Source organism: Scyliorhinus torazame, chromosome 8, assembly GCF_047496885.1.
Source record: "Scyliorhinus torazame isolate Kashiwa2021f chromosome 8, sScyTor2.1, whole genome shotgun sequence".
Lineage (NCBI taxonomy): Eukaryota > Metazoa > Chordata > Chondrichthyes > Carcharhiniformes > Scyliorhinidae > Scyliorhinus > Scyliorhinus torazame.
The window spans coordinates 228180830-228194732 of NC_092714.1; the positions used below are offsets into that span (position 1 = coordinate 228180830).

General features: G+C 43.5%; 1 protein-coding gene across 1 annotated transcript in view; it reads left to right on the forward strand.

Moving 5' to 3' along the window:
* LOC140428430 (sterile alpha motif domain-containing protein 10-like) overlaps nucleotides 1-5304 on the forward strand; it is a 157296-nt gene extending 151992 nt beyond the window's left edge. The window contains exon 5 of the mRNA XM_072514867.1: nucleotides 4524-5304. Within this exon, the coding sequence (XP_072370968.1) occupies nucleotides 4524-4546 (23 nt within the window). The 3' untranslated portion in view covers nucleotides 4547-5304. The remainder of the gene's footprint in view (nucleotides 1-4523) is intronic.
* Nucleotides 5305-13903: the final 8599 nt, after the last annotated feature.

Sequence of the window (13903 nt, forward strand, 5' to 3'; positions counted from 1 at the left end):
GCCGTCTTCAACACAAGAAAGGAATCTTCTGGAATTCTTTTTTGAAGCAAATGCAAGGGTTGGATTTGTTGTTAACGGAGGAGAAGAGGCAATGATTGACGTGTCTTTGTTAGCAATTGAGGTTTCGGACTGAGGTCTGGGTAGGATCATGTTTAAAGCTGCAAACAGTTCTGGTGGCTGTTTGGTGCTTAATTGGATCATGGCCAGCAGCATTTCGTGGTCGGTCTCAGAGTAAGATAACGGTTTGTTCTGGGGTAAAAGTGTCCTTGACAGATAGTTCATTTGGCCAGACCCCCCTTGTGGAACCTCGATCAATGTATTCATTGTTTTCATGTCAGTAGCAGCTTGCAATAATGTAAAATTTGATTTAGTTATCACTGGTACACCTTGGGTCTTAGTTAACATCATTTCGAATTGTCCGGTTGGTGGCGCTGTTTGCTTTGGAGAGTTCAGCTGATTTTTTAAAAACAGATTTGAAGTCTCTTGTGTAATTAATTTGTCTGTCAGTAATTTGTTATGACATTTCTTGGTGTCCATATCACTTTCCAAAATACATTTTCCCTCAAGTAACTGGCTATTTTGACTTTCGATTTGCTCAATTTGATGTTGCAATTCTGCTATTTGAAAAGATAGCTGTTGAATCTTAAAGGTCTAATTTTCCAACAATGTTTTAATTTCATCATAATGCTCAAGTTTGGATTTTGCATCTCGTAATTCCTCAACAACTGCTGCTAGTTGGTCTTTAGTGGACTGAAGCTCATGATCGAATTTAGTTTCTGCAATTGTCTCTTGATGTTTTTGGAGCTGTACCATTACTGCAAAAGACCATTTCATATGCCTTCCACCATTTAACCGTGTGGTCTTACCCCATGCCTTCTTGATATTATCAAGGGACCACTGTCCTTTGGGGATATCATATTTTGATTCAATTTTTGTGGCAACTTCAGACAGTCCAAATTGTCTACAAATAAAAGATCCAAGATCATCCAATATATCGTCAATAGAGACATCCGGTACAGCACGACCTCCCTTGCACGTTGTGGGAAGTAGTTCTCTACCATTTGAAGGTTCTGAATCTATTTTAGGAGTCATGTCCGCCATAAACTCAGCCTTACACCAATTTTTTGGTCGTCAACTCCTTTTGTGTATCTGTGAACACTACCGTGACTATTTTTTCAGTCCCGTTTTATTTTATTTTCAACGACCGGCACCTGATTGATTTAACACAGTCCATAAAAATGTCCTTTTCAGGGGTCGAAGCACTGATTGATGCGGCTTTAAGACTTTTAATGGGTGAAAAAAATATTTCTTACCCTAGTCTAGTCGTGGGTTCCGACTGCCTTCTGAGCCTCCTCCGATTATTCCCGAAGCTTTCATCGTCGCCTGGGCCTCCTCCGAAGGTCGTATCAGTACGCCTCCCCTCCTGCCCGACTACGCCAAGTTGAAGGATTTTTGTCATTCGGTTACCAGCAGCACTTTGCGATTACTAGAACTCAGTAGAAATTTAAGTAGAAACTTCTCAGTTGAAGGATTTCTACCATTCGGTTACCAGCAGCACTTTGCGATTACTGGAACTCAGTAGAAATTTAAGTTAAAACTTCTCAGGTGCCAATAAGAATTGTTTTATTTGTCTTCTATTGATTACAATTTGAAAGTCATTTAAAACGTAATTCGTAGACAATTTGAAGCTTTCAAAAGAATCACAGACATTATCTTCTTGCTTAGGCAAACAGCTCAACAATAACTTTTAAAAGTCAAAATCTGAAAATGAAATATGAAAAAGAGAGAGAGAGAGAGAAAGAGAGCGAATCTTCAACTTCAAACCAACAAAACAAAAACTGACATTCTACCACTAAATCTACAACTAAACCCATCCCCAAACTAAAACCCAAACTAAAACTCAGAATGGCGGGCCAAAACTTCTTCAGTTATACCCTTTCATATCCGTCTTAAATCACCCAATCACAACCCAATATAATCCTAATTGGTTTGGGTTAGACTCAGACACATTTGATTTGACGGCAAGCCATCCATCTTCAATATGTCAATATGGTGCTTTATCAAAGACAAAATATGCTGGCTTGGCTATTGCAAATGACATGCAAAATGTCCATTTTAAAACTACAGTAATAATCTAAAATGTTTCAGCCTTATAAGTTATGGAATGTGGTTCACGCTGTAATCACTAATGGCCCGAAAAGAGAACAATAGAGCCTTTAAATTACTGGACTCTTGTCACCTCGTTGCCACGGAATTCAGCCCTTGTCCTTGAAGAAATGTAGTAAAAAGTATTTGTTTTATTAGACTTCGGTGTTACTTTAAAACTATGTAAAATAGATTTGCAGAATATGTGTCTCTTCAATCCTTAGTTTAAAACTGGGGCTTAATATTTACGCTTAAACAGCTATCTTTTACCTATATTAGTTGTATTAGAAATACCTGGCTTCTACAATGCACTAGGGAAAAGTATCCACTGGCCAGCAGCAGTGTGGGGCATGTTTAAAGTGTGCTGGGGGTTGTGGGGGATGCGGGTTGAGGTTGAGGGGACTGGTTCGGGGATCCCCCCTGGCATGGAGGCCACGGTTGGTATGTGTTATCCTGAAGTGTGCCGTGTGTCTGCCTTAAAAACCTTTCACTGCCCAGAGGTTTTCTTAAAAATCCTTCACAGCCCAGAATGAATGAAATTCCCATACCAGCCTTCCCAAACAGGCTCCGGAATGTGGCGACTAGGGGCTTTTCACACTAATTTCATTTGAAGCCTACTTGTGACAATAAGTGATTTTCATTTCAAAAGGCTTTCTGTTTTCCCAGCTACCCAGTGTGATTCCAGAGGAAGGCTTTCTGCTTTAAAACCGTTTCACTGCCACGAATGAATCTTCAGTCTGTGTAACAAAGAAATGAGAATGAGTGCACATAAGTGGCACGGTAGCACAGTGATTAGCTCTGTTGCTTCACAGCGCCAGGGTCCCAGGTTCGACTCCCAGCTTGGGTCACTGTCTGTGTGGAGTCTGCACGTTCTTCCCGTGTCTGCGTGGGTTCCTCTGGGTGCTCCGGTTTCCTCCCACAAGTTCCAAAAGACGTGCTGTTAGGTGAATTGGACATTCTGAATTCTCCCTCTGTGTACCCGAACAGGCGCCGGAATGTGGTGACTAGGGGCTTTTTACAGTAACTTCATTGCAGTGTTAATGTAAGCCTGCATGTGACAATAAAGATTATTAATAATAATATAATAATCGTTTATTGTCACAAGTAGGCTTCAATGAAGTTACTGTGAAAAGCCCCTAGTCACCACATTCAGGCACCTGTTCGGGGAGGCCAGTACGGGAATTGAACCCGTGCTGCTGACATTATTCTGCATTTCAAGCCAGCTGTTTAGCCCACTGTGCTAAACCAGCTCCTGGTTTATTATGTATAATTTGCCAATGGCCTGGAGGTATGGCCCGGCTGGGTGAGCAGGGCTCATTCAGGGGGAAGGAGGCTAACCTAAGGGGCTGGCTGGATGAGACTCCGAGAGGGAAGGCAGAACTATGCTGATCAGTGTGGGGAGTGGGGGTTGTTGGGGTTGGGGGACATCGTTCCACACTCAATCAGAGAGAATGCAGTTACTGCCAAGTTGCCTTACGTGTAAAGATATGATAGCAATTAACTCACAGGATGACAAAGCCTGATTATGAACACTGCCTATTAGTGGTGTCTTTCTCTGCGTCAGAGAATAGTTGTGCCCTTGAACATTCCTGAGAATCATGCTCATCTAACTAATAGGCCATCATCATTTAAGCCTCATCAATGTTAGCTGCCCACTGTCTCAAAGTCAAGGGTTGGAAACCTTATGTGTCAAGTAATAAAGGTTGGGTGGAGGGTATTGGGAGGGAATGTATTAAGCCTCACAGCAGATACCACCTGACTGCCCTGGAGGATTCAATAGCCCTCAAATTTCAAATAGGCAAAATAGCTCAGTATCAAAGTAAGGATTTAAATGGGAGTGCCTAGAAGTTGTTCTTATAATGTTTAAACTTTCTACCATGGAAAAACTTGACTGGTTTAAATATTGCAATGAAATGTGAGATGTCTGCTGAGTTAGGTGATTTAACCTGTGGTGCTACAAATAATCCCAAACTAGGGTGTGCTAGGTTTCACCTCTTGATTGCTATCCAGTGACCATTCTTAGAAACTGCATCTGTATTGATGTTGGGTGAGAACAGGACTCCCATTCGTCAGATGGCTTGCAAATACTCTATCCGGGTTGACACCTAAACGAAACCGTTGGGAAAATTCCAAATTCTGTTGAAACCATAGTCCAGCAGGAATCATTCAGGTGAGAAAGAAACTGGAGATGAATGGAAGCAAAATGAGAGATAGGTGTTCAGAATGCAGCCAATTGTGTGCCTCAGTAGACATATCACAATGTGCAACTGATATTCTAATCAGCGAACCTACACTAACTGAACAAATACAAGAATTAAATGTAAATATACACTTTATTGTTGTCAGGTTCATTCATTCTCTTGTTTCTTTCTTTTCAGCTTCATTTGATAATGGTTCCTAGCTGACACCTCCTTTGGCAGCTTGGTGTGACAGAGAGGACCTTCAGTACCACTGGGATGAATCTGTCGGATGTAGATATGAAACTGTGGAGAATCAAGCAATGAATTAATGTAGTCGCTCTGCAGCAGAGGAACTCCAGTTTAAGCTGAATTGCTAAACCTTGTGATAATTTACTTAATCAGCTTTCAGGCTAAAGAGGAAACACTGAAAATTTTATTTCGTAGTTTTGTAAATTAAGTATGAAAGTTAAGTCAAGTATTAATTGTGATTGGATAGTGCTACAATTTTCCAAATTGTTCGCTTTCAATCTACACCTACTCGAAACTAATAGTTGTAACACTAGAAATTAGCAGGGAATTCATTATTAATATTGCAACACCAGGCTATGTAAATACTCCTGACATGTATGGTCAGCTTTAGGGTCCCTATTAACCTACAACGTGCGAGTTCAGTGTTACCTCCACATCTTTAACTATTATATAAAATGCTGACCAATGAAAATAATTCCTGAAATTAAAAAAACTCGCACACTAATATAATCTAAAATAAAAACTTACTTACAACTGCATTTCATTCTGCCACTAATTGGTTCCTAAGAAGAAACCAAATAAAAATGATGTGGAGATGCCAGCGTTGGACTGGGGTGAGCACAGTAAGAAGTCTTACAACACCAGGTTAAAGTCCAACAGGTTTGTTTCGAATCACTAGCTTTCGGAGCACAGCTCCTTCCTCAGGTGAATGAAGAGGTGGGTTCCAGAAACATATATAAAGACAAAGTCAATGATGCAAGGTGATACTTTGAATGCGAGTCTTTGCAGGTAAGTAAGCCTTTAGAGGTCCAGACGGAGCAACTGGAGAAAGGGATAATCACAGGTTAAAGAGGTGTGAATTGTCTCAAGCCAGGACAGTTGGTAGGATTTCTCAAGCCCAGGCCAAATGGTGGGGGGTGAATGTAATGCAACATGAATCCAAGGTCCGGTCGATGAATGGACATCGCGCAACAATCGCCAGGCAGGAATTCTCCATTCCAGTCGGGGAACACTTCAGGTGTCAAGGGCATTCAGCCTCTGATCTTCGGGTAAGCGTTCTCCAAGGCGGCCTTCAGGAAGCATGATAATGCAGAAACGCCGAGCAGAAACTTATAGCCAAGTTTCGCACACAAGAGTACGGCCTCAACCGGGCCTGGGCTTGCAAAATCCTACCAACTGTCCTGGCTTTAGACAATTCACACTTCTTTAACCTGTGATTATCCCTCTCTCCAATTGCTCCGTCTGGACCTGTAAAGACTTAATTACCTGCAAAGGCTCTCAATCAAAGTATCGTCTTGCATCATTGACTTTGTCTATATTTTTGTTTCTGGATCCCACATCTTCATTCACATGTGGAAGGAGCGAAAGCTAGTGATTCGAAACAAACCTGTTGGACTTTAACCTGGTGTTGTAAGGCTTCTTACTAAAATAAAAATGAGTTAAAGGTCAACTGCAACAATTATTCTTGAAGTGGATGTAAAAGGTGAAGTTCCAGTCCTGAGGTAAAGTGACCATGAGGCACAACAGGGAATGAAGATTTTCATTCAGCGCCATTAAAAAAATCATGGAAAATCAAGCATTTTCTGACTGAACAAAGTGGTTTCTGTTGTTTCGTTAATGAGCTAAATAATGGAGACCTGGGACTCAGATTCTCTCCAAAATCAAATAGTAATTTATTTGCAATAGCTGTGCTTTCTACACATTAACATGACATGTAAGTACGGAGGAAGAATGGAAATTTTTATACAAATCACCGGTTTTAGCATTCAGATATTTATGAAAGAGATTGTGTATTGGGAAATTTTAACAAAAAAGGAAAATTTCAATTTCAGTGTAAGACCCAACTTTAGCACAGCTTTTTAAAAAAATAAATCCCATTGAGAATCATTTTGTGAATCATCTGATATTTTTACAGTAGTCTCTGGTTGTACATTGGGCTTATGTTACTCATTACTTCAAAGACAAACTCCCAACAGTGGCCCTGAACAGTGGTGCTTTAGGCATGCAGTTGTGACGGAGATACTGCCAGTACAGACTTGAAAGTCTGTAATTTTTGCTCATTGCTGCAAGTAATTTGTAATAGTAGCTAAACCTGTAATTTAGCTTGTATTAAAAGCAAATTACTGTGGATGCTGGAATCTGAAACGAAAGAGAAAATGCTGGAAAATCTCAGCAATTCTGGCAGCATCTGTAGGGAGAGAAAAGTTTAGAGTCCGATGTCTCTTTGTCAAAGCATTCATTCCCTCTTTGATTTAACTTGTATTGCTCAAGTAAAGTAACTATTGGAAATGACCCTACCAACATCATGTTAATCAATGAAGACTGTTAAAACAAATACCAATCACTGTGTAATTGCTTGAAGAGGGCAAAGTCTATTAAAATCAACTCCTTCTAAATGTATTCAGAGGTTAATTCGCTGATCCTGCAAACCCAGAGCACTTTCATAGGCAGTGCTGGTTGGAGATGGGGCTCCGACATCCCTCCCTGAAACTGTGACTTCCAGTTGAGATCACGGAATCAACCTTCATGTGAATACATTGCATAGCTGTGGTCTGAAGGATCACTACTTTCATGACTTGCATACAATTTGTCTGATTTTCTTCTGTCTTGTTTTATATAAAGCAATTTTCTGTTGCTTCTTGTACAGAGTTCAAGTGGCATGCGTCTGTTGGCAATAGCATCCTTGTTACTTTCTCGTCTGAGTTGTTACAATGATCGTAATTATGCATCTTTATGGTAAACATTTCATGCAAAATTCCGTGATCTGAAATACAATAGCTGCGATCAGTCACTTCCTGGTGACCCAGGCATGCATCTAGAAATGAAACCAGTGTGAAGGAGAACACATTTTTTGCACACTTGTGAAACTACTAACAGATGGAATAATATTGTTAGGGTTGACTGTTGCCTCTGTCCAGATGCAGATTTTTAAAAATTGAAGATTACAATTACACAAGTTTAAGATTAATAAAGAAAACCCAGAGGATAGGATCCTTATCTTAAAATAAATCTGCAAGAGACCTATGCCTTGATGCACTCTTACCTCTAGGGCCAGTCTCGAGTCCCACCTATAGTGATGAGACAAAAGCCATCTCTCTGTGAATGAGATTAATTTGACAATTCCAACCCAATTTTATAACTCCTCTGAGTACTCAGCACAATATTACTCATCATTTAGCTCCCGAGGGAGTGAAGCTGAGCTTTCAGGATGAAATCTTGCTAGATTGGAGTTCAAGTGGAGGTATGGCAAGAACATCATAGCCCTACTTTCTCTGACCTGTGCTCTCTACTTTGAGGACAACTTCATTAAATTTGCATTTAGATTGGAAATTTTATGTAGAGGTGCAATACAAATAACCTCCTTGTCTTCAAGAGGCAAAAAGATTTGGCTGTTGAAATTTGTCCAGTGTAGTGGTGTAGAACAGCCATACTGGATTGTCTGCCTGTTGTACACCAGCATCAGTTATCCGTTCCATTGACGGGAATGGAATTAAACATCAGGCATTCCTTATAAAAGGCGATGGATCCAATATCACCCACTTTGCATCACCACCCAAGACAAATTTCGACCCTATAAGTATATCAGACTGCAGCTCAGGCTATAAACCACAGGATGAATTTGCTGAATGTAAATAAACAGTACACAGTGAAAACAATGTGTTCATAATAATTGCAAGCTTTGCTGATCTTGAAATGTCATTAACCAGAAAGATACTCCACCTGTGCTAAGTCTCAACTTGAAACTGATCCTTGAAATGCAGTTGCTTATTTCATATGTCTTCCCCTATTAACTTTGAGGCCAACTTTGATGGCTCCAGAGATTGATTGCTGCTTTCATGCACTACCACCAAAGAAAAAGGTCCAAAATACAGAACAAGGTATTATGTATCTCTTATAACAGGCAGTACGGTGGCGCAGTGGTAGCACTGCAGTCTCACGGCACCGAAGTCCCTGGTTCGATCACGGCTCTGGGTCACTGTCCGTGTGGAGTTTGCACATTCTCCCCGTGTTTGCGTGGGTTTTGCCCCCATAACCCATGGATTTAACAGGCTAAATTGCCCCTTAATTGGAAAAAATGAATTGGGTACTCTAAATTTATTTTTTTAAATGTATCTCTTATAACTAAAGTTGCTGGTTACAAAATTCAGAACAATGTTTACTCAATCAAATGGAACTGCCAAAAAACATGGTATAAGCATTCCCACAAAATGATTGTATTTGAATTGAATGGCTTGATCTATTTTTTCTGTTTGAAACACTTTAAGCAATGTTTTAGCTAGGTCTCAGTTCAAACATGATGGCAGCAATCAATCTATGCATTTGAAGGCCTTCCTGAACTATACTATGTCCCTGCCTTATTCTGAGGTGTGTATAACAGCCAAATTAGGATATGTATTCTCTTTTTCCTGCAGAAACAACTAGCATAGTTGGCAGCATGGTAGCATAGTGGTTAGCACAATTGCTTCACAGCTCCAGGGTCCCAGGTTCGATTCCTCGCTTGGGTCACTGTCTGTGCAGAGTCTGCACGTTCTCCCCGTATTTGCGTGGGTTTCCTCTGGGTCCTCTGGTTTCCTTCCACAGTCCAAAGATGTGCAGGTTAAGTGGATTGGCCATGCTAAATTCCCCTTAGTGTCCATAAAAGATTAGGTGGGGTTATGGGGTTATGGGGATAGGGTGAAGGTATGGGCTTAGGAAGTGAAAAAATATTTCACTTTTGTCACACCAAGGCCCACAAAATGCTACCCGTCCTCGCCTTCTCTCGTCTGATACTCCATTTGAATGATGCCCTTGTTCCTGATGGAATTTTCATCCTCTGAGACAAAATTACATGGCATGTGGCACACTAATACAACCCTAGAGTCCTCACTAGAGTTCGCTGCAAGGACCCGATGACTATCTTCCAGTTGGCCCCAAGGTTACCGGTGATGCGGCGGCGGCGGGCGGACGCTGTCCATTTTGCAGGATGGCTGTATGCTGGTGGAAGGCAGATCACTTGCAGGTAGGTCTAAGAAGTTCTAACATCCCTCAACTACTGGTACCATGATGTGTTGGGTGCTCTGGATCCGTGGAACACATACAGGCCACCAACACTTAAAAAGTACAACACTAATTTATTAAGTTAGAAACTGTTGAACATACTTTCACTGTGGGTTAACACGAAGTTAGATTAAACTAAATACCTATGCCTGTCCTAACCAGTCTATGCACTCAGCACATGGTGAAGATCTGTGCTGTAAGCTGTAAGCTCTGTCCTTCTGAGAGGCTGCATCCTGAATGAGCTGGAACTCTGATGCCCTCTGTCTATATAGTGAGTGTGCTCTAACTGGTGATTGGCTGCGGTGTGTGTTGATTGGTCTTGCTGTGTGTCCATCAGTGTGTGTGTCTGCACCATGATATATTGGTGTATATTATGACACCTGTAGCCATTGATGAAAGGAATAATACAGATGGCTGCATTGGTCCTATCCCATCTGACTTTAAATTTTAGAAAATCTTGCTGCATGATAAAATTTCAGTGCTCTTATAATGTTAGCAGTGGTTGTAAATTATTTAGCCATTGTCCACAAGGCACCATATGTATCTCTGTGTTATAGCAATTCAAGGCCTGAGGCAAAGCAAGGAGACAGCCCTTCATAAGCTACCTCAGCTGGTGCAGGGATTGAACCTGTCTACTAGTGCCATTCTGCACCATATTCTAGCCATCTAAACTAACCAAACCCCAGTGCAATTGCTACCTCTGGACAGGATTCTTTCCATCCATCTCTATCCTCTGCCCCTCTCATGCACTCTAACCTGTCTCACTCTGAACTTTCTGCACTCCATTCTCTTCAGTCCAATCTTGATCTTGTCATCAGAATTGCTGGTAAGGATGGTGCCATTGTTATCTGACATACTGACCTCTACCTCGCAGAGGTTAAGCCCCAACACTTCCTCCTACCTCCTCCTGGACCATGACCCCACCACTGAACATCAAGCTATTATTTCCAGACGATCACTGACCTCATCGCCTCTGGTGATCTTTCCTCCAGCCTGCTTCTACCCCTTTCCTAAAATCCACAAACAGGGTTTCCCTGGTAGTCACAGTGTATCAGCTTGTTCCTGCCTCACTGAACTCATCGCTTTCTATGTTGACTCTATCCTCTCTTCCCTTGACCAGTCTCTTCCCACGTACATTCCTGATTTCTCCAATGTCCTACGTCACATCGACAATTTCCAGTTTCCAAGTCCTAATGGGCCTCTCTTCACTATGGACATCCAATCCCTCTACACCTCCATCCCCCACCAGGACAGTCTGAGGGCTCCGTTTCTTCCTTGAGCAAATACCCAAACAATCCTTGTCCACCACCACTCTCCTCTGCCTCGTTGAACTTGTTCTGTCACTAAATAATTTCTCCTTGAACTTGTTTCTTTTCCTGCAAATAAAAGGTGTGGCTATGGGTATCCGAATGAGCCCCAGTTATGCCTGTCTTTTTTGTGGGGTATGTTGAACATTCCTTGTCCCAGTCATAGTCAGGCCCGCTCTCACACCTCTTTCGCCATTACATCAATGACTGTATCGGTGCTGCTTCATGCTCTCATCTGGACCCGGAAAAATGTATCAGTTCTGCTTCCAATTCACACCCCGCTCACACCTTCACATGGTCCATCTCCAATACTTCCCTTCCTTAACCTCTCCATCTCCATTTCTGGTAGTAGACTGATCACTAATACTTATTATAAACCCACCAACCTCCACAGCTACCTCAACTACAGCTCCTCACACCCCATTCTTAAAGTTTCTACCTTTGTTGCAGTCTCTCACAACTACAATACATTCTCCCTCCCTTCAGTTCTGACAAAGAGCCAAAAGAACTCAAATCTTGGGCACGATTTAACAGGAAAAGTTCTAAGTGTCATATCAAGCGTGACTTCCCAGCTGCTTCCCGAGGGCTGAGCCGGCGAGTCCATGGCCCGTATTTAACGGCACTTAGTGCCGAGAATGATTGCCCATGAGCTTCACGGTGGAACTGGTTGTCTCACCAGCTGATTTGTCGGAACTGCACTTGACAGCTCCCCACTAACAAGGGGGAACTGCTCATAAACACTCGCTACGAACTCACTCCCAGGCAGCACCCAACTATGGCACCACATAGACCTGCTCCATGCTTCGGGGAAGGTGACCTGGTTAGGCTGATGGATGCCCTAGATACAAGATGGAACACTCTGTTCCCCCAAGGGAGTCAAAGGAACAGCAACAGGGCTGCCAATGCCATCTGGGAGACAGTGGCAGCGGCCGTCAGTTCGATCACTGTGACCAGGAGGACTGCTGTCCAACGTCGGAAGAAGACCAACGACCTCCATCGGGCCACAAGGGTAGGTTAGCACCAGCCCCCTGGCATCAGTCATGCCTGCCACCCCTTGACTTCCGGCACCCCCACAACAAGTCAACAGCTGGCACCTCACACTCTCTCCCCCCCCCCCCCCCCCCCCCCCCGCCGCCCCCACAGCACATCACTGTGCTTGTGGCCCAGCAAACCCTGGCACAACCCTTCTATGCCCAGGAGCGCTGCCTACACATGCAACCTATCATAGACCGCCCCCCCCCCCCCCCCCAGAGCATCAAGTGTGCGACTCAAAGTACCTCCTTTCTGTCCTCGCAGGAGAAGTTGACCTATAACCGGTGGGAAAGGATCCAGACAGGGTGGGGTTCTAGACATCAGAGTTCGCACCCCCTATGAGGAATGGGCCCTAGAGATTGCGAGGTTGGCCAAGTAGAAAGCATTCACCGCCAGCAAGGTTGGCCTGTGCCGCAGAAGTGAGGTTGTGGTGACCTTCATGGCCACCAGGAGTGGGTATCCTCCTCCATAGGGTGCCAAGTGCGCAGTGGCATGGCACGGGTGCCGCACCATCTCCTTGTTGAAGTGGAGCCTCCTGCAGCACATTCTGTCCATCAGCTCCTCGAATGACCAACGACGCCAATACATGCTGGCGTCCCCCTCTGGGTTCCTTCTCGGGCTGATGGGCAGTCAGGTCTTCAGGGTGTGCAGTGGCCTCCTGTACAAGGGGTGCTGCCTCCAACCTGCATCATCGCTGCTGCCTTCTCTGGCATCTGGCCGCCAGGGATGCCACCAGCACCGCGAGGGCTGCTGCTGCGGGGTCAACAACACCATCCATCTTGGTTGCTGTAAGGAATTGGAGAAGGAGAGAGACTGACAATCAACTCCGCCCTGGGACCCTCGTATCCCTCGGGCATCCCCCAAACCTATGTGTCCCACCCACCATCTCTCAGAGTGCCATCCACCAAGCCAGTTGTACTGGAGAACCCCACTCTGCACATTCACCCCCAGCCACAGCAAGAGCTTCTAGACCCCAGTCCCCTGCTGGGAACATTAGGGTGATCATGCTCAGGAGCCCTCCCCTGATCCACACACTTACCCTCTGATTGTGGGGGTATCCCCAGTGCTGAAGCCCAGCTCTAGAGTGTTTCATTGTTGGCTGCTGCCTATGCAATGCTGACACCACCAGTGTTCAGGAAAAGTTCCCATATCTCACAGTTTGATAGGAATGCTAAGCAATAACACTCATCTGAGACATGGCTTGTGTACTCACGAGAATGCACTTGAGATATTTTGTTTATAAAATGGTCAACAATACCTTTATACACAAAGATGAAAACAAACTACTTAACAGTCCGTATATCACACTAACCAAAGAAAAGGCACCATGCCATACACACACAAGTAGTTTTTCACGACAGGATATCAGTACAAACACAAAACTACAACAGTTCATTTATACAAAGAAAAACAATTAAACAGTACAATAAAGTCACCAGCAATCTACAAAAGCATTTCTTCAACACCTTTGTCAAGCTGCTCATTCGGATCAATCCATCTCTCTCTCTCCCTCCGGCAGCTTCCAGCAGTAGATTCCCCAGCAACTGAAAAATCACACCTTCACAGAGCACACCAGAAGAGAGAAAGAGCTCCCCTTTCCCTTCTCCAATGATGGAAGCAGGTCTTCTTACATCCTCCATTTCCTCGGTAGTAGGGAAGATGCTGGAATCTATCATCAAGGAAGAAATAGTGAGGCATCTGGATGGAAATTGTCCCATTGGGCAGACGCAGCATGGGTTCATAAAGGGCAGGTCGTGCCTAACTAATTTAGTGGAATTTTTTGAGGACATTAACAGTGCGGTAGATAATGGGGAGCCAATGGATGTGGTATATCTGGATTTCCAGAAAGCCTTTGACAAGGTGCCACACAAAAGGTTGCTGCATAAGATAAAGATGCATGGCATTAAGGGGAAAGTAGTAGCATGGATAGAGGATTGGTTAATTAATAGAAAA